Below are 20,515 nucleotides of genomic sequence, written 5' to 3' on the forward strand. Positions count from 1 at the left end.
TTAAGATGTGTAATTGTTTGCCCATTTTAGTCCTTCAGATTATTTAAAGCTCTGAGAAAATGTTGAATTAAAAATATCTCCCCTGCCTGTGTCTCTTTCCCCTTCTTCTCTCTGTGTGTCTCTCTTTTCTTCCAGCCACTCTTAATAAGTCTTGCTGGCTGCTCTGGAGAGGTGCTGAATATGTTAGCTGAAGAGTACAATTTAGATGGAGGCAAATTAGAAATTGAGGTTGACCTTGTGGCAATCAGTATGAAGTCCAAATAGTGGAATTAAAAATGGTTAACTAATGTCATTATCTCTCTTTCTTCTAATAATCTGGGTTTTTTTGTTGGCACGTCACCCAATCCTGGACACCTCAAGATATTTGCTTTTATGCCGTGAGAAGATCTTTTGATTCTGATTATGTGTCTGTTTCTACAGCTGTGACAGCACCATCCTCATTTGGACCTGGTGATTATTCTCCATCAGTGCTTTCACTTGAAGGTGGAGGACATGATTAAACACTTTCAGGCAAATTTTCTTTTTTCAAAAGGTGAAAGAAAGCACGCAAACAAACCACTTTTATCCACAATTATCTGGTCATTATCTATTGTATAATTCTCTGTACTATATTATCGTGTTTTTTTTTTTCTCATACTGTGAATTCTATAAGATGTCTTTTGAAGAAGGCAATTATCAGCTGTCTTAGACAGAGGAGACAGTTACAGCACTGTTCCCATGGAAATCTGCTTGAAGGAAATAACTTTGCATTCATCAAGTTTAAAGTAGGATTTTACTATCACACGGGGAAAGTTGGTTTTCCGCAAAGCTCTAATATCTTGTTTAATCATTTCAGTGTGATTAGTTTCAAGGAATTTTTAGATAGATCTGCTGATTGTCAGATTCTGATCTTACACAGTATATGATCGTGATGGCAGGGATTTCTTTTGTTTCCTTTTTGCGTACTATTTGATAATGACATTCATTAGAGTGCTCTGTAGCTAATTAAACCTCTGCTGAGTACGTAAGCCTGCGTTTAACTTTTCTTTTTTTTTGCATGGGGTAAAAAAACATTTAATTTGTTACAAAGCAGAACTTCTGGTAAATGAAAGAGTACCGTTTCTGGTCTCTCGATACTGTATGATAAAAAAAAATGCCTCCAAGTTCATGTGATTGATGGTTGTGACTGTGGGAAAGAAAAGGCTGTGATAGTTCTTATTCAGTTATTCCTAAATTCGGACCACTAACTGGTCAAAGAGTGAATTCAGTCAACCTTTGACTTAATGAAAGTGGAGCTGCTTCAAAGTCACATAGCAAACTGTCAGGTGTCCGACGTCTCTCACCGCTGGATGATCTGATAGCTCCACATTGTGCTCACCACCCAACTAGAACCAACAACTTTTATTCCAAAATGAGAGCTGCACCTTTTTACTGTGACATATGTAACACTCTTATGAAGTCAGCGCATGAGAACACACTCTCTCGATAATTCCAAACAGCTATTTGATTACGTTTGGTTGTACAGTAGAATCATTCAAAAGGACATAATGTGTTTTTTTTAATTGTTTTTGAGTTGCCCCTGGTTAATAGTAAATCAAAATAATATAAAATAAGACAAAATATCAGTTGTAGGTAATAGCTTCATCAATTGTTAATAAACAATTTACACATTGTAGATCAGTTATAAACCATTAATAAGAAAAAAGGGTCTGAGTTGCAAATGATGATATTAATCATTTATAAAGCCATTTGTTACAACCTATAAACACTTTATGAATTTACATTTACATTTACATTACTCATTTGGCAGACACTTTAATCCAAAGCAACTTACATTTGAGGAACAAATTACTGCGAGTAACAATAATAATACTTGTAAGAGCTATTAATGCATACCGGATCAAAGGGGTATATACCCAGGGGGGATGCAATAACAGTTAACAAATAGTGCAATCAAGGTACGCAAGTTATAAGGAGATAGAGGAACAGGAGCACAGGGAGTGCATGTTAAAGGTTAGGGGTTACAGGTGTAAGAAGAGGAAGTGTTCTCAGAAGAGAGGAGTTTTCAAGACCTTCTTGAAATAAAGGAGGGACAGCCCTTCCCTGATGGCATGTGGTGTCTCGTTTCCCCATTGTGGTGTCACAAATGAGAATAGAATGGTGACAGTAACGTTTAGTGACAAAACAACATTGGAACCATTAGTAAAGCCCTGCAAAGCCCTTAAAAACAAGCAGTAACATCTTAAAATCAGTTCTAAAATTCATAGGTAACCATTGAATGGCAGCAAGGATAAATACAATTGTGGAACAGCTGTGAACGTAGTAAACCTTCATTACTTTCTGACAGTCAGAAAGACAAACGTGATGAGTAGGAGAAGAGACACAGCAAGTGTCCATTCAAAGAGACACTGATGCTTGATAATAGACAACAGTGTTTCTGTGGGCTGCCAGCAACCCTTTACTTCTTTACTTCAGGATAACACACAGTCGCTCAGCTCAACAAGCTAAAGATGTATTGCTTTACCTACAGAAAACAACATAGATGACCCTCCATAGTAGGCTACAGTATGGCGCTCACTTCTATAAAACTGGACAGTCAGTCATCTTTAATGTGTTACCAGTTGACAGGCTGCATACTAGTCACTTTTATGAAGCCACGTTTGTGCAAGCACATCAAGTGTTGTATTCCAACAGCGAGCCTTTGAATGTATACCCGCACATACTCCTCCATAGGACAGCAATCGCAACTTTCCCTGTTCCTTCTGACAGACCTGGCGACATGTTGCAACCGGCTACATTTGACAGTATCTCCTGCCACACAAATTTTTTTCCCAACCACAGTTTTAAAAATTGTCACATTAGGGAGGAATATCAACACACATTAATATTCAACACAAGACTCTGCACATAAGAGATTAGTTTCTCCATAAATATCTAAAAAAGCCAGGGAACAAGTGCTGCCACTCTGCCAGTGTCCCTCTCATGGAGTAATTTGTCCCATAACATACATCTAAACTCCACTGAAAGGGAAAAATGGATGTAAACCAGTTCAGCAGTTGAAACTGCATTCAATCTTCAATCTAGTCTTGCATCATTTTGACAGCTGCACAGCTCCAGTGACAACGCTCAGTGAGACAAGCCTGCGAGCTAGAAATAGATAAATTGTGAGCCAGTGTCAACATGGAGCAGACATTGGCCAGGGAAAAGTGTGTGTGTGTGTGTGTGCTGTTTGGGTGACTGCACAGAAACTGGTATTCAGGGGAGACATCCTCACATGCAGATCTGAGTGAAAACCTGGTGGATTCGTCACCGTGGCTTGAAGAGTAATTACTTAACAAGCTGAACGCTGTCTTAAGCGTTTGATATGATGTATACATCCTATATCCTGTAAAGAGCACTGTGGCATTTTCTTCAGCTGTTAGGATGTGCAGAGACAGAGAGACATGTGGAGCGTGTATGGGGCTCCAGACTGAGGATCAGCGGGTTTTCAGTGCTCAGTGATGGAGAAAGGCTCTGTGGCTGTCAGGTTACTCCCACTGATGAAGGGAAACTGTCATTGACAGATGAGTCTTGGTAAAGACCAACGTTGCGCTCTCCACTTGGCCTGAGGGTTAACATGACCTAAGGAGCACCATACTCATGGGCATTTAGGCTGTCCATTCACCCAAGGTTTGCATGACTCTATACTATAGCTAGAGAGGAGTGTTTTAACCATTTGTCCATGTGTCTTCGTTGCACCCAGAATGTGTGTATAATCTAAATAATTCTCGTGTGCACCACATTGGCCTCAAAATAGCTTAATTTTCCTACGATAGAGAGATTATGATGAGTGTATTGGGTGTTGTGAGATGAATTTGCAGATCCTTCCTTCCGTCTCTTCAAGAATCCACTCATTTAATCCTTTGCACTCACTGTTGCGTTGCCTCCCACCACAAGTTACTTCCCCGTATCCTTAGCTCCGCCCAGGATCAGCTCCATGAGTTGAATTATAGAGCGAAAAAGTCATTAAGTGGGATAAAGACACAAGGAATCGATGGAGCAATAGATCCTCTGCAGCTCTCAATTGTCTCCAGTCCAGTGCACATGAGCATCAGGATGGTAACGCTTGCTTGTTGTTTCCAGGTGAGCTCTCCAGCCAGTCCACAACTCCTCACTTGAGTTAGGGGTGGCTGGCTGGCTGGCTGGCTGGCTGTGGAGGGGGTTCAGCTGGTTCCTGCTTCATCCTTATTCTTTTTTTAAAAACGGTTCTGTGTGCAAATTTAGATTTAAACATAATAGTCGGCTAAACTATTTATATTTTGGGCTGTCATATTAAAGAGAGCTTACAAAATATGCAATAGAAACCTTCTGATTTCAATTTTAAGTTATAAATTGTGCTGCAAATCCTTTTAGACAACACAATGAACCGGATGATGTAAAACCCTTAATTCCCCACAGAATTACGGGCAGTAGCGATCAATCTTTGTTGTGTGTGGGCAGCTTTAAAATAGCGCCTTTGCCTGTCTTGCGCCTGTAATTGTGATGGCTGTGTGGAAACCGCTGGATAAATGAGACAGACAGACAGACAGTCATAGGGTAAAGGATTGTTCTGTTTTATTCTATCCTATCACAAGGAGAGAGGCGCACTACATCTCCCTCTCTCTCGTTAATGACAAGCAGATTTGACTTGTTCTCCTTTAATTATGTGACCCACCTGACCCAAAGTCTTTCCTTATGGAAACTAATGGCCAATTGAAGCTCTGGTTGGTTGTCATTACACAGACAAGCCAACAGCAGCTGTCTCAGAGATGGGAAATAAATGACTCGTGTGCAAAGAGAATTTTGGCCCTTAACCAGAAATGAATTTCTTGAAGTGACTTCTCAAAATATCAGAATTTTTTTAGATGTAATGTTTTGCCATGGATCAGGTACAGTGACATTAGAGTCATCCACATAAATCTGGACGATGTGTTGCTCATCATGACATTTCATCACACAAAGCTACATTTTGTTTTGTTTCTGTTTGTTAATTTTAAAAAAAGTGCATACATGTGCAACCGTACATGTGCCTCTTGGTAAATATTTGTGCGATTAAACATGCTGTATAGAACATACCATGCACATACTGATCCCCACACCATAGCAAGCCACAAATTCCCAACCATGAGATACAGTGTGACACTTGTAATTTGGACTTCAGCATTAACAGAGGAGGAGACCAGGAGCACTCGTCCTCGAGGCTGAGAAAGGCTAAGATGATCTGGAAACTGGTCAGTAACCAAGTGTCAGACTAAAGTGTAATATGGCCCTGAGCATGTCACAGCATTGAGGCATGTGATGTGCTGAGAGGAATCTCACAACACCATGCCTGTTGGTCTGATGTGAATGAAATACCTTTTTTTCTCCCCCTCTTCTCGCTAAGTTTAGCTGTTTCCTCCTCAGCACATGCCTGTGTATTCATGTGGAATGAGTCATTCATGCCTGTGGTCCATGAAAGCCTCGCAGCCCACTCATATCCTTACACTGCCAGACCCCCATGCGGTATCTGTATAAAAACCAAAAGGTTATAAACATATATGTCGAATAATTCTGTGTGGTGGCCTACTAAACCTCTGTTCCTCCACCCTTGGGATTCAACCAGCCTATAGTATATTTCCTGCCGTCTCTGTCTCTGTCTGTCAGTCAGCTCTCTTCCGTCTCGCTCTGGGAGGCCAACCTTTCAGCATTCCCAATGATGTGCCTCGGAAATCTGTTTCCAGGGCAACCGGGGTACCAAATACTCTCCCAGCGGCTTCTCGCTGTGGCGTCCTTTGTTTACACTTTTCACATTTGTGTGAGGATGCAGGTTGCTCTAAACACACGAGAATGGGAACAAAAACAACAGTCAATCTTACAACAATGCAGTCAATCTTATATTAGCCTATACACCCTCAGTATAAATGTTTGTTTTTTAGCTGAATTGCATCCTAGAATAATTAGGCTTGTATGTTATTACTAGTGTAGGTTTTAAGTCACATTTTCACTTCAGACTTCACCACATTATCCAAATAATTTCCTAAAGCCAGTTGATCCTGATGCGCAGTGATGAGCACGCTCGTGAAACAAAAGCTGTGCCATTTAAAACTGACACCTCCGATTATGTAACAGACACTAAGGACAATGTTTGAACGTGTTTGTGATGATTACCTCCCTCGTTTATTGGACTTATTGAAAACCAACTCACGTTCGCCACTTTAAAGTCTTGCGCTTGCGCGTAACGGGACCGAGAGCTGTCCAAGCGCTGAAATGAGAAAAGGCGTTCCACTCCCATTCCTCAACAGAGGACGGTCCTCCACCTGCGAAACATTTCACTTCACACGTAACAACACTGGCCAGCGGGTTTGTTTTTACAGAGCGAGCTTTTAGATCTGACTCAACTCCAAATCAGAGAGCTTCCAGCGCTACACGTTTTTGGAGTTTCACCCTCTCGGCGTCTGTACACAGGACTGATGTTTGTTCACGCCGCCGCTTCGAGAGATCTGTTTCAGGGAGTCAGAGTTTCATGAAACTAAACTATGATCTGTGGCTGCGCTGAGGAATGTCTCCTGTATTTTTGTGTGACAAAAGAACACCCAAACGCCCACGACTTGGTCAGGAAGAAAGCGGTGGCCCCATTTGGATTATGTGTTTGACCAATGTAAACATATGGAAGAAATAAAAAAGTGAGCACATGGGAAAGCCACCAGGAATGAATCGCTCCTTTATTAAGGTTTTGGCAGCTTTATTTACATATTTCATGGAGACAAACAACTTCAGGTAGGCCAATTTGTTTAGCGAACATAGTTGATTTTATAGATTTAAAACAAATAATTATTTCCTTCTAAGTTTAAAATTAGATAATTAATGTAGGTCATTTTAAACTTAATTCAAGAAACAATATCAAATGAGCAGTGACTTTTTTCTGCATAAACTAAGTTGGTAATTGCTTGAGTGTTTCTTTCCAACTGTTTGAATTGTATATATTGTCCCTAAAATATTCTATGGGATTGTGTTTTTTTGTAGCAGCCTACATTTGACATTCATGCACGTGATGGTATTATTTTATATTTTCTTGTGGCATCATTAACATGTCTACAATGTTTCACATGAAATTACTGCACGATGTGATATTTGTGCGGTAATCTTGCAATATGTGACAGAAAATATAGCTCATTCTCGTTAAAAGGAGATGCCCACAACGTCGAAATCGCACGTCTCATACGTGTGCGCTTTAACGCATTTTCTAGTTTCCCTGTGCTTGCCCCCATCACTCCCATGCAGCTGCTAGGCGACAGATAAGGTTTTCAGCCGTGACTTCTGTCAGATAAAGTGATTTTCTGACTCTGTGTGTGTGTGTGTGTGTGTGTGTTTTCCAGAGTTGTGGATGCAAAGGAGCATGATTCCAGATCATCCTCCAACATGTCTCCATCAGACTTTCTGGACTCACTCATGGGTCGCACGTCTGGGTATGATGCACGAATAAGACCGAATTTTAAAGGTTTGTGAATCACTTTCTTTGTCTTTGGAAATCTTCACACACCTCACTTTACACACACACACACACACACACACACACACACACACAGAAACTCCACCTTTTGTCCACATGTGATGTACATAGAGTATTTTTGCATGCAGAATACCCCGCACTTACATTGCAACTGTAAACACACCAGATTTTAACATTATTACTTATCTGGAGATCCATTGATCTGATGCCAAGAGAATGTGCAGCCTACCCTTTGATAAGAACAATCAATCACTTCAGTTGACAGTAACGGTGGTTGATGGTTGATGGTTGATGGTTGATGGTTGTCCTGGCTTGAATTCAATCATAAAGACACCCCCCTCATTGTAACATTGTTTCATTTAGTAGAATCATGTCAGAGAAAATCCACATCTCAATTAAGTCATAATTTGAGAACTACAACAAAAAGGCATGCAAATATCCCAGCCACAATTGCACACAGGGATGCCACCATGACAGGCCAAATGATGGATGGTGCCCCCGTGGCAAGGCTGCAGGCTACTGACATCCTCTGTTGTTGTTGCTGTGATGCTGAGGACAGACACAGCATCTGTCACTGGAACGGAGCTGAGTGAGGAGAGGCCAGCCTGCTGGGGCTCAAGCCCACTCCAGGCTGGGTCAGGTGGGCTGGGATTTGTCGGGGTTTGGGGATTCCAGTTGTTGAAGCAGTCAGACAGTGTGGCACGGAGATTGATCAGCAGGATTCGGAAACACATGGCCCAGATCTTTCCACTCCATCTGGGAGAAAAGGGAAAATGTTGAAAAGATGGCTGAAATAGACTTAAGATGTGAGGAGGACAGCCTGTTTAATACAGGCTGGCATTTTCAGGGGTGGGATTAAGAGAGAGAAACTGTTTCTAGCTATTTAAGAGAGAATGAGCACACGTGGATTAAAAGGAATGAAGCATGATTTTAATGTTGCTGGTTTAATTTGCATTAATTCTGTATTTTAAGGCAAATAAAGCTCCCTGTGTTGTACACTAGCTAGCATCTTATAGCTAGAAAACAAACACTTTTGCATGAACCCACTGTGATGTAAACAGATGATTTCGGTTGCGAACCTGCTAGTCATACTTTGAAGAGAGTGTTGAACTGTATTTCTGAAGGCTGACCTAGATTTCCTTGCTGAGTTTGTTGTGAGGAGGTGCTGCTTTATTTTTCTGCTTCTGCCGTTAAATGTAGCTACCTGACGACAAACCGAGGCAAATATTAGTACCAAGTGTCATGCAGTATTAATGAGGAAAGTACATGGGAAGGGCACTAGGAAGGGCTTACAACTTCAATTATCAGATAGAGAAAAAAAAAAGATTTGCTGTGACTTTAAATGGCATAAGCTACCAAGCCCTCGCAAAGAAATTTCAGTTCAGGACACTCTGTGGAGTAAACATGACACTACTCATTAGAGCATGCTGGTTACTTTGTACTCAAAGTGTTGCAGAGAAAATGCTCTGACTTGACACTGGAACTAACAAATTACTGTAGGGCTGCAACTGATGAGGATTTTCATTATGGAATAATCTGTAGATTTCTGGATTGATTGATTAATTGTAAATCACAACAAATGTCACAAATTAGTTAAGTAATCCATCACAATTTCCAAAAGGCCAATTTTGACATATTCAAATTTGATTACATATTTTTTTACATCCAAAACCCAAAGATATGTAGTTTGAATAAGAAAAAATTCACAATTTAGAAGCTAGATTTCCTTGGTATTTAAACAACTGATCGATTATCATGTTGATGAATTTTCCTGTAAATTTACTGATCGATTATTCGGCTAATCATTGCAGCCCTAAATGACTGTGTGTGTGCATGCATTTGTCTGTGTGTGTGTATGTGTCCTCTGCTAAATTTGTAAAGAATGGATGTTGGAAAAAAATGTATTAAGAACAAAAGATCCCCACACAAGAGATCATAACATAATTATAAAGACTGTAACAAAGCTGACACAGTTTGCTATTGTCACAAATGATTTCATTTAGTTAGAACATAATTGCACTTTAATAACATCCAGCTAAATTTAGAAAACACCCTTTCAGTCTCACACCAAAGCCAAACATGGGTCCTCTCCTGTTGTATGTGATCTTTTGCGTCTGGTTTTTACAAAGCATGCAATGTGTCACCATCCACTCCTGGAGCTTCTGTAAAATAGCGCTTGTTGGTATAATGCATGCTGACATACGCAGTGAAACCGCAGCTCGTGAACCAACAGACCCAAATTTCATGATGGTTTAAGGCTTTCTCCTATCATGTCATTGTCATCCCATTTCACAGGTCCCCCTGTAAACGTTACATGCAATATTTTTATCAACAGTTTCGGCTCTGTCACAGAGACAACTATGGTGAGTTCATCTGGCATTTTGGCTGATTTCAACAATGTGTCAATGTGTTATCTATCCCTCAACCTGCAGGTCCACCAGTTAATGTTACCTGCAACATATTTATCAACAGCTTTGGTTCTATAGCAGAAACTACAATGGTGAGTTCAGCGTTGCGCTTGGACATGTTCTAAAGCCCTGACCCCTGCTTAGGAGTTAAAAATGAATCATCCTGTTTGTTGTCTTTTTTTACTCACCTAATCTACCTTTACAAAAAAAACATTTATCATTGCAGTGTCTACGTATTCACGAAAAGACTTTGTTTTTGCCATCAAAGAGTCTATTGGCGGCTCCATGAGGCACACAGACATCATATCAATAAAAAATTCAGTTCTCTGGCTATCAAAATAAGAGTTGGTTTATTCTCCCCCGATGCCCCTTATATACATGTTAGTCCAGGTTTGATGATTAATGCAAGAAATTCCAACCAATTCACTTTAAGTGCTGCCAGTTTGGGGGCTGGGGCTTTCAAACAAGCTGATGTATAAAATGTGATGTGTGAAGGCATCCAGCTGCCTAAGGGGGGAAAACATAAAACCTGCGAGGCTGCATTGAAACTCATCATGATCAAAGGATTCATAATGACTGATAATAACTACTTAGATTATGAATGAAGGATGATAATTTGCGCAGGAGCTGGCACTCATAAGATTGCCAGGGAATTACACAGCTTTAGACACGCATGCAAATATTTGGAACCGCCAATATGCTGATGAAATGTCAAACAACATAAGGGTCTCTCATCATCATGACATATCAATTACTCTGTGCAACTGAGCTTTGTGGCACTCAGTTTACTGATAACTGCATGGTCAGAGTTTTCCTCATCAGCCACTACATCTTATAAATCCATCTTTAGCTTCTCTTATATAATTATAATTTATAAGCAAAGTTATTGTAAGGTCAGTGTTTTGGAAATGCAACTTGCAACATAAACATCAAACTGGTCATTTGAACAAATGTATGAAATTTAAGAACACATAGGCACCTAGAAGTATAGATTTTGCCAAAAGTGCATTGAAATTCCTTTTTTTTAAATTTTGCCATGTTCTTATTTGTATTAATGTTTTTGAGAATGTTTTGTATTATCACAACAGTTGTAATTGAGTGAGAATATGAATGTAGCAAAAACAACAAAATCAGTGGTGAAAGAAGTAGTAAAATCAAAAAAGTAAGAAAGGATCAGTAGCAAAATGTACTTATTTTATATTATTGTATTTCTGTTATATTTGCATTAATGTGTAAACAGAATTTTAATGTTGAAGTCAAAGGAGAGATCTTTTGAACTACTTTATATACTGATCATATATTTTGTATGTAAATCTATAAAGTAACTAAAGCTGTAAAATAAATGTAGTGGAGCAAAAACTTACCCACTAAAATATTTTGAAGTACAAGTATCAAGTAGCATAGAGTGGAAACACAAAGTAAAAATACCTTAGAACTGTACTTAAGTTTGATACTTGAGTAAATGTACTTAGTTACATTCTATCATTCAAGAAAATACATGTGAACATGTAAGTGTTTGACTTCTTGATATTTGCTTGCTTGGTATTTATTAAATTTTTTTCTATGATAGATTAATTTTCTGTGCATTAGAATATTCACAAGGGTCACCAATGCAATTTTTCTACCTCATCAAAAGAAATATATAATATATATATAATATTAAAAACCTATACCAATGAAGACTAGCATGCTGCCTCATAACCCCAATCACTGCACTTCAAAATATGCAAAGCTGCTTGTCATCTCTGCAGGACTACAGAGTGAACATCTTCCTGCGGCAGAAGTGGAATGACCCTCGGCTGGCGTATAGTAAATATCCAGATTCCTCCCTCGACCTCGACCCATCCATGTTGGACTCCATATGGAAGCCTGACCTCTTCTTTGCCAATGAGAAAGGAGCCAACTTCCATGATGTCACCACAGACAACAAGCTTCTGCGGATCTTCAAGGATGGGACTGTCCTTTACAGTATCAGGTGACGTGCTGGACATGTTGTAATAAACAAGAGAAATAAAATGCCTCAAGAATTAAAAGTAGAGGTTTACATCAGAGCTGAACCGTTCAGTCGATTATTTGATCAGCCGATCAACAGAAAATGCATGTGCAACTGTTTTGGTGGTTGGTTAAGAAAAAGATATGTGTGCAAAAATAGCTGAGAATATGTTCCAGTTTTCTTTGTCTTCCATGATAGCAAACTGAAAGTCTGTAAGCTGGGCAAAACAGATGTTTTATAAGACATTGCCTTTAGCTCTGGAAGTTGTGGTGGCCATTTTTACTGCTTGCCAGGTGAATAAAAGAGAAAATCATAAAAATAATCAGAAATAAATGTTACACCATTTGGCATTATGGGGTCTGTAGAATCTAATCTAATCTAATCTAATCTATTTGAAGAAGGATACTGCAGAGAACCAAAAGCTCTGATACATATACCACCCCAGGACATGTTCACTTATTGCTTTTCTTACTTTTCCTCTCAAACATCAAAGACTGTCAATCTAAGACACACAGTTTTGAATGGGTTTTATCTCTTTTTGATCACTCCTTTGAAATTGCATAATTCACTGAACTACAGTGCATCTCTGTGTGCAATGTAGATTTTTAATAAAGGAACACTGATTGCAAGAGGGCAAGCTAATCTCAGGGGCATTGTTGAGAATCCAAAACGAAGATTAAAAAAAGGGGAATTTTTCATTTTAGTTTCTCCGCATGCAGAATTTTTTATACTCCATAAAAGCATTGTGGAAGATTCTGAAACATGCAACCCAGTCAGGATGGATTACATTTTAAAGGCCAATTAGCCCAGAACTTGAGCAAAACCCAGTACAAGATATGAAAATATGTTTCATTTCATTTCACTACAACTTCAATCACACACAGCATTCAATTTTCTCTGCGATGATGCGGTATAAAGCAGATCAATTTTGAGTCCATTTGGCGAGCAGCTCAAGGCTGAGCAGTGCTCAGGTGTTGAGGCAGAGTGGGTCAACGGGAGAGATGAAAGGTGGTCAGCCACTCTCTCCATTCATGAGAGAAATGACAGAGTGAGAAGACTGCAGACCACAATGCATCACAGAGACAATAAGTTGCAGTAATGAAAGTGTGATAGGAACCTGCTGGAGGGAATCCTACATGATATGTCAGACAGGAGAAAGAAGCACACCATACAGAGATTACAAAAAAGTACCGACTGTAATTTAATTTTTCTAGCAAATTATTTTTACTTCATTTGTCGACCCACTAGTTCACTAGTTTGGTGTGGTCCGTCCTCTTTGTCTTGCACCATAGGTTGACTCTCATTCTGTCCTGCCCGATGGACCTGAAGAACTTTCCGATGGATGTCCAAACTTGTACAATGCAACTGGAAAGCTGTAAGCAATGACTTTGTCTCAGTTGTGTCGCTGCACTTTCTAGTGAATATCTACTGTGTATCGAAATTTGGATTCATCTATTCTATTACTGCTCTAGTCGGCTACACCATGAATGACTTGATCTTCGAGTGGCTAGAGAACGGTGCAGTGCAGGTGTCAGACGGGCTCACGCTGCCTCAATTCATTATGAGGGAAGAGAAGGAGCTGGGCTACTGCACAAAACACTACAACACCGGTCAGAGGACACACACACACACACACAACCATATGCTGTTTATGGTTCACGCAGCCAACACATCTCCTGGTTTTGTAGCTGAATTGCATTTGTGTTTCTTGCAGGTAAATTCACCTGTATAGAAGTCAAATTTCATCTGGAGCGACAGATGGGATACTACCTGATCCAGATGTACATTCCTTCCCTGCTCATTGTCATCCTGTCTTGGGTGTCTTTTTGGATCAATATGGATGCTGCTCCTGCCAGAGTGGCGCTGGGCATCACCACTGTGCTTACCATGACTACCCAAAGCTCTGGCTCCAGAGCTTCTCTTCCAAAGGTAAACCTTGTTCAGTTTTCTCAGCAGACTATGTTTTAAACTCTTAGGTCTAATATGTCGCGCTACTATATCAAATATGTATGTCTCAATCATGTATACTCACTCTACTGGTGGAACATAGACACTGGTATAAAGGCACGCACCAGTTATTGTATGCATTTGGAAGAAATTAACTGCAATTACATACATCTTACGGTTTTTGAACAGGCACATTAATATGAATAATGGTACTTTGTAAATGTTTAAATCATGTTTGACAGAAAGTTGATGTTCTGTGTGTGAAGTTTTGCTGAAACAGAGGCAAATATGTAAAAGAAATTTAAGAACAAACGTTATTTCAAGGTGCTCTGAGGGTGGCATTTTAAAACATGACACTCTGCGGTTCTGAATGGATGGTACAAATTATTATTAACTTTGATATCAACTACCCCACCCCAAGACTAGAAAAATATTGTTCCATTAATGGTAGTCTATATAAAATACTGTAGTTAAAAAAAAAAGTCAAGAGCTGACCTTGGGTAAAAAGCAAACCTATCCACCTCTACATATATATGTAGATATATTTGCATTTTAAGATATGTACATTTCAGAACCTTTTATGAGACTAAACTGAAAGACTGTCCCATAGCCATGTGTGTATATTTGTTGTTGATGAAAAGGTCTAAGGTAAGATATAGCTACAGGGAGCTAAAGACATTTATTTACTAGTATTTATTATAATTTAAAGTGTAGAGTAATCAACAGATCGATTAGATTGTACTATTTCTTGTCAATCCATGGGAGCTTAGGTGAAACAGAACATATGAACTAGGCAAATATGAAGACAAATGAACAATCTACACAAGAAGACACTACAGGAACTAACAATCAATCAAGCGAATGAAAGGATAGTAAAAACTAATATGTGAAAGCTGCTGTATTACTCCGGGGTACAAGAAACACATAATTTAGGATTTTGGATTTCATATGATTAAACCTTAACTGGGCATCTCTTGGCACCCAATTGGTACAATTCACAGCATTCAACATTTTTGTTAATGACAACAAAGTTATCATAGAACATGTGTACATTACAGACAGCAGTGGTAGTCTGTGGTAGCATATTGTCAATCATGTTAATTACCACGCACATATTGTGAAGGGTACTAAAGGCAGGAAGAGTCAGGTCTTGATGATCAATCACTCTCCATGCATCTACACATGAACACCGAAGGCCTTGGCCACGTCAGAGATTCTCACATAAAAGACACGTATACTGATAAATATTTAAAGGGAAGCCTTTGAGAACCTCGATTCAAGAAAACAAAAACTAAATATGCCTAAAGTGCCCTCAAAAAGCTGAGTTGTTTTCTCCACATGCTAATCAGCTGTCATGAAGTTAGGGGTTGCACCGAGGAGCAGCAAAGACTCTCAGTTTCATCCTCACTTTCTCAAAAGAACCAGATCAAAACCAATGCTAAAGGTACAAATTCAAATTACAGTTCTCTACAGTTTTTTTTTTGCTAATTAAGGTGGCAATTATTTCCCACTGTTTAATGCAATCACTGACATTACTGGCAGCTCTGATACACTTGTTAGCAAACATTACCTATAATTACAGTCATTTAGAAGTCCCAGTTAACTGACATAATGAGTAAGATGAGTGGAGAAAAACACAAAAATGCAACCGCAGATTACAATGGAGATCTAAGACTCAAAATCAATAAAGAAATGTTAAAAAGAATCTACCAATATTTCAAGTCAAAGCAAAAATTCTTTCTGCATTTGAACTGTTAGCTAATGCTGTCACCTTGGAGGATCTAACAAAGGGAATCTGTTTTCTCTCCCAGGTCTCTTACGTGAAAGCCATTGATATCTGGATGGCTGTGTGTCTGCTCTTTGTATTTGCTGCATTGCTAGAATATGCTGGGGTTAATTTTGTCTCCAGGCAACAGAAAGAGTTCCTTCGCCTTAGGCGAAGACAAAGGAGGAATCACAAGGTAAGCTCTCAAAGTCTTTACAAGGTTGCTGTTCATCAAACTTTTTAGCCATTAGGGATGGCTAAAAATGGAATATTGCCATTCAATTCTGAAAAGATATTCACGGTCCCCAGGGAGTGAAACCTAATATCTTTGACGATACCTTTAGCAACACAATGAAATGTTTCAATGGGCTATCTTTTGGATAGACTGCCATGTACTCTCAGGATGATTTGTCAGGCCAGTTTAATTGTATTTATATAGCTCAAAATCACAAATTTGTAGGCTACAGTAGGCTATATACGATAATTACTGTTCTTAGACCATTGATTCCGACAAGGAAAAACTCTTCCAAAAATTTTAATGGGGCCAAAAAACTCTTCCAAAAATTTTAATGGGGCCAAAAATGGAAGAAAGCTGTGCAACGTTTAAGGAGATCTCAGGATTGACAGACGTGAAATAGATGTTGTGTGTACAGAATAAACATTATAAATGCTAAACATTTTCATGTTAGCATGTTGATGTTAGCTTTAGGTCAAAGCACCGCTATGACTAACTTCAGCCTCACAGAGCTGCTAGCATGGTTGTAGACTCTTGTTTGGGATATTGACGTAGTGTAACATTATCATTATTCGCCTGAATTAAGATTCAGCAGTTTATCATTAGAGTGCACCAGGTTATCTTGGGATTTTGTTTTTAATTAAATGCGTTTGTAAAATCTTTTGTAAGTTCCCTGTGCTACAGCAACGCCAAGCCAGTGGCCAGAAGTAAAGCATACATTTTGAGCTGCAGTCTTTTGAGAAAGACCAATTAAGTCCATTCTGTCCACATGTGCATGTGTTTTTTCAGGATGATGAAATGCGTGAAGGCCGCTTTAATTTTGCTGGCTACAATATGAGTCAGTGTCTGCCAACGAAGGATGGCTCAGCTGTTAAGAACGCTGTTCCCGCTCCCACCCCTCAACCATCAGTCCCTAAGGATATAGACACCATGAAGAAGAAGTTTGTGGACAGAGCCAAGAGGATAGACACTATTTCCAGGGCTGCCTTTCCTTTGGCGTTCCTTATCTTCAATGTCTTCTACTGGGTTACCTACAAGATCATCAGGCATGAGGACATCCACAAAAAGTAAAGACTTTATTCATTGACAAAAAAAACATTTATTTTTCATTTCTCAGATTGAGAAATGCTTAGAAAGCACAGTGAGATGAGATGGGAGACACCACCATGGTGATGTTGGTGGTGTTCTTTCAGGGATAATGTATAATGTTCATGCATCATACAGTAATTATCATGTTCTGATAAGATGAAGAGCTCTTGACACAGATGCTTTTTTTTGGTGTCGTTGTTGTTGTTGTACTGCTGCATAATATTTCCTGACAAATCTGGAAACATGATTTTAACTCAAGGCTTGACGTCTGCACAACCAAGGAACAAAGAAACATTCCATGGATTTGTAACTGTAAGGTAGCTTAGCCAGACCCTCAAAGACTTTTTGTGATTGCAAAAAGGGTATTTCTTATCAAGGATGTTTAGGACTGTTTTATATAGCACTATTGTCAGGGCACTTCCTCTGTGTTTATACAAAATAAAGCAGCAAACTATACATACAGGCAGAAAGCACATACAGATGCCTCCTTCAGATATTAGGAAGCAGCACACGTTTCAGGCATGAGTGCGAACAAAGCAGATGGAAATCTGGAATCGGAGACTGCATTTTTATGAAATACCTGAGGCCTTAGATATCAAAGATCTGGTAAGATGAAGTGCTGTGCTTCTCTATTTTTTCAAGCATCTCCTCTTGTTTAGTGGTCTATCTGAGCCGAATGCACCGTTTGAGCTTCACTACCTGTGGCCAGATATCCTTCTTGTTGTTTCCTTTTTCTCTTAAGTGTATTATAAATCATATTCACAGACAACTGGTGTCACTTAATATTCCCATGTTATGAGTCACAAATTTTCCTTTACATTCTAAAATAATTTATTAAACAAACTGTCATATATTCACAGGCTAGGTTCATGAAAGTATAATGGTCAATTCTGAGCAAGTGTATAGGTAAGCCTTCAAACTGTGAACATGCACTGCATTACTCAATGTTGTCATATTCACATAAATTAATTTATATTCCAGGTAAATACTCCAGGTATCTTATCTATGGTTTTAAAGTTTGAAACTATGTTTTTGTAGATTTAGTCTGATGAAATATTTATTGTAATGGAGGAAAGGTTATGTTTATTTAAAAAATAATAGCTTTCTGTATACTTCTTCAACCTATGCTGTGAACCGTTTCCCTTCACTTGGAGTGTTTTTTGCTGGATGGTGATCTATGTTTGTAGATGAATCCAAAGGGTGAAGGACAGATCTGCATAACATTCATGGTACAGAGCAGCTAATGGTCTTTGCACTCTTGATATACTGTTGTGAAGAACTCCTTTCTTGAATGCTATTCCTGAAAAAAGGTTATTTACTGGTCTGTACATCAATAAAATTGACAGTGCACCACCATATTTACTTTATTTCCACTTCGCATGTCATATATAAGGTAGAAGACTTGGCTTTGTTTTATATTTTCACACATTTGTTGATGGGATTACACATGAAGACATGGACACTTTTCAAGGAAAAAAAATAACTGACAAATAAGTCACAAACGCATAAAAATGCTTTTGGTGCCCAGTTGCAGATCACATCAAAGAAAATGACAAAGACGGTCTCTTCTCCTCACCGAGATCATAAGTCAGGGTGATGACGCACACCATGGATTGCTGGGTGGCCTGCAGGGTGACATAGATATGATCTGACAGTGGGTTTCCATTAATGCATGATAATGGACTTCACACTGTAGTGTTGTGATTCCATCAGCTGGTGCGTACCTACCAGTTTAATGGCATTCACAGAAAAGAGAGGACAACTGTATTGGATATACATACAGGCTAATAAAGCATCTTAAACTGCTACTGCATGTGAGCTCAGACACAAGCCATGGGTAACCCAAATATATCATGTTGATAAACAGATGGATACCGTGTAATTACATTATCCTACTAATAATGAAATTCATTATCATACTGTGGGCAATGCCATCAACCTTGTCTTAAAGAGGAATACATGGCATGCGGTATGTTTATTGAAAAGGCCGCATGAATCATCCAACTACTTTTTTTAATGCTCAACACACAGGGATTATAAACAAATCAATACTAATCCCCTCATGGAAACACCATTCATTTCACAGACGCAGCCTTACATCACCATCCATTATTACTTCTGTTTGAATATGCAAGGAACGCAATGCAGGTTATGCAATCAACTTCAGTATGACGTCTTATGAAAGGGAAATATTTTTATATTTGTGTTTAAGTAGGAGACAACTTTGCACCATTCATTAAGGTTTAGGGAGGCTGCTTTGTGAGGTCTGAGGGAGAGGCAAGAAATGAGGGTTGCCATAGCAACTGCACAGCAATTGAGAGGGCCAGTGTGAGAGAAAAGCGGGACCTTAATGGAGTTATGAACACTGGTGCATGATTTTGCCAAAAGTGTGTCTCCTAATGCCTGAACATGAATACTCCAAACACACTAAATTAAAAATAAATTCCCACTGTATTAAAGTAATAATAGCAGCCACAAATCTGCTATTTTCTGTGGAGTTTATTCAGACGGTTATGCTTCAATGGCACACTTGCAGAACAGACCCTGTGTGCATGAAAGAGAGCCCATGTTATGTACAGACTATGTGCGTCATGAATGCTGCACCAGTGTGACACGTGGCAACTAACTATTGTTAGTTGGTGTGAGGATATCTGCAGTAATGATCTCTACTCCAACCTTACAGCTCAAGGTAGCCTTTTCTATAATCACAGAGAAACTAGTGTCTATGAATTCATGCCCAGAACCATTTAAAAATGAAGCAGCATCTGAAAACCACAACTTCAGTACAACTGAAGCAGATCAAGTAGCTCAGTTGTCACGGAGATGACTCCTTGACAACTGAGTCACTTGATCTGCTGAGGAAGGCCATAGGACGTGGCTAAAAGCTTTAGAAATAAAGTTAAGTGGACCTTGTGTTGAGAATTTCTTGTTGAATCGAGTTCATGCCATTTTAATTAGGCGGCTATTAAAAAATTGCCTTCATCAAACAGCACCATCCATGATCATGTCTAAACATGTTGTTATAGACACAGCATTAACACAACCCTATATGTACATTTTGCAAGTTCTCCCACTTAGAAATCATGGAGGGGTCTGAAATTGTCATCGTAGGTGCATGTCCACTATGAGAGACAAAATCTAAAAAAAAAAAAAAAAAAAAAAACCAATCCTGAAATCACAATGTATGATTTTTTAACTATTTATTTGTATGATACAGCTGCAAATAAGTATTTGAACACCTGAGAAAATCAATGTTAATATTTGGTACAGTAGCCTTTGTTTGCAATTACAGAGGTCAAACGTTTCCTGTAGTTTTTCACCAGGTTTGCACACACTGCAGGAGGGATTTTGGCCCACTCCTCCACACAGATCTTCTCTAGATCAGTCAGGTTTCTGGGCTGTCGCTGAGAAACACGGAGTTTGAGCTCTCTCCAAAGATTCTCTATTGGGTTTAGGTCTGGAGACTGGCTAGGCCAAGCCAGAACCTTGATATGCTTCTTACAGAGCCACTCCTTGGTTATCCTGGCTGTGTGCTTCGGGTCATTGTCATGTTGGAAGACCCAGCCTCGACCCATCTTCAATGCTCTAACTG

The 20,515-nt window shown here is 39.2% G+C and overlaps 1 protein-coding gene across 2 annotated transcripts; it reads left to right on the forward strand.

Moving 5' to 3' along the window:
• The first annotated feature begins 6,667 nt into the window (after window positions 1-6,667).
• Window positions 6,668-17,729, forward strand: glra2 (glycine receptor, alpha 2). 2 transcript variants are annotated; one of them, XM_046053898.1, is made up of 9 exons: window positions 6,668-6,753; window positions 7,353-7,474; window positions 9,919-9,986; window positions 11,646-11,869; window positions 13,180-13,262; window positions 13,360-13,497; window positions 13,602-13,816; window positions 15,646-15,795; window positions 16,624-17,729. In XM_046053898.1, exons 1-9 carry the CDS (start codon window positions 6,668-6,670, stop codon window positions 16,903-16,905), a joined length of 1,368 nt encoding a protein of 455 aa, XP_045909854.1. In that variant the 3' UTR covers window positions 16,906-17,729. The 2 variants fall into 2 exon arrangements, with proteins under 2 accessions (XP_045909854.1, XP_045909855.1); XM_046053899.1 differs by lacking the exon at window positions 9,919-9,986 and adding an exon at window positions 9,782-9,849 and having other exon boundaries at window positions 6,686-6,753.
• Window positions 17,730-20,515: the final 2,786 nt, after the last annotated feature.

The sequence above is a fragment of the Micropterus dolomieu genome, linkage group LG07 (assembly GCF_021292245.1).
Source record: "Micropterus dolomieu isolate WLL.071019.BEF.003 ecotype Adirondacks linkage group LG07, ASM2129224v1, whole genome shotgun sequence".
NCBI lineage: Eukaryota > Metazoa > Chordata > Actinopteri > Centrarchiformes > Centrarchidae > Micropterus > Micropterus dolomieu.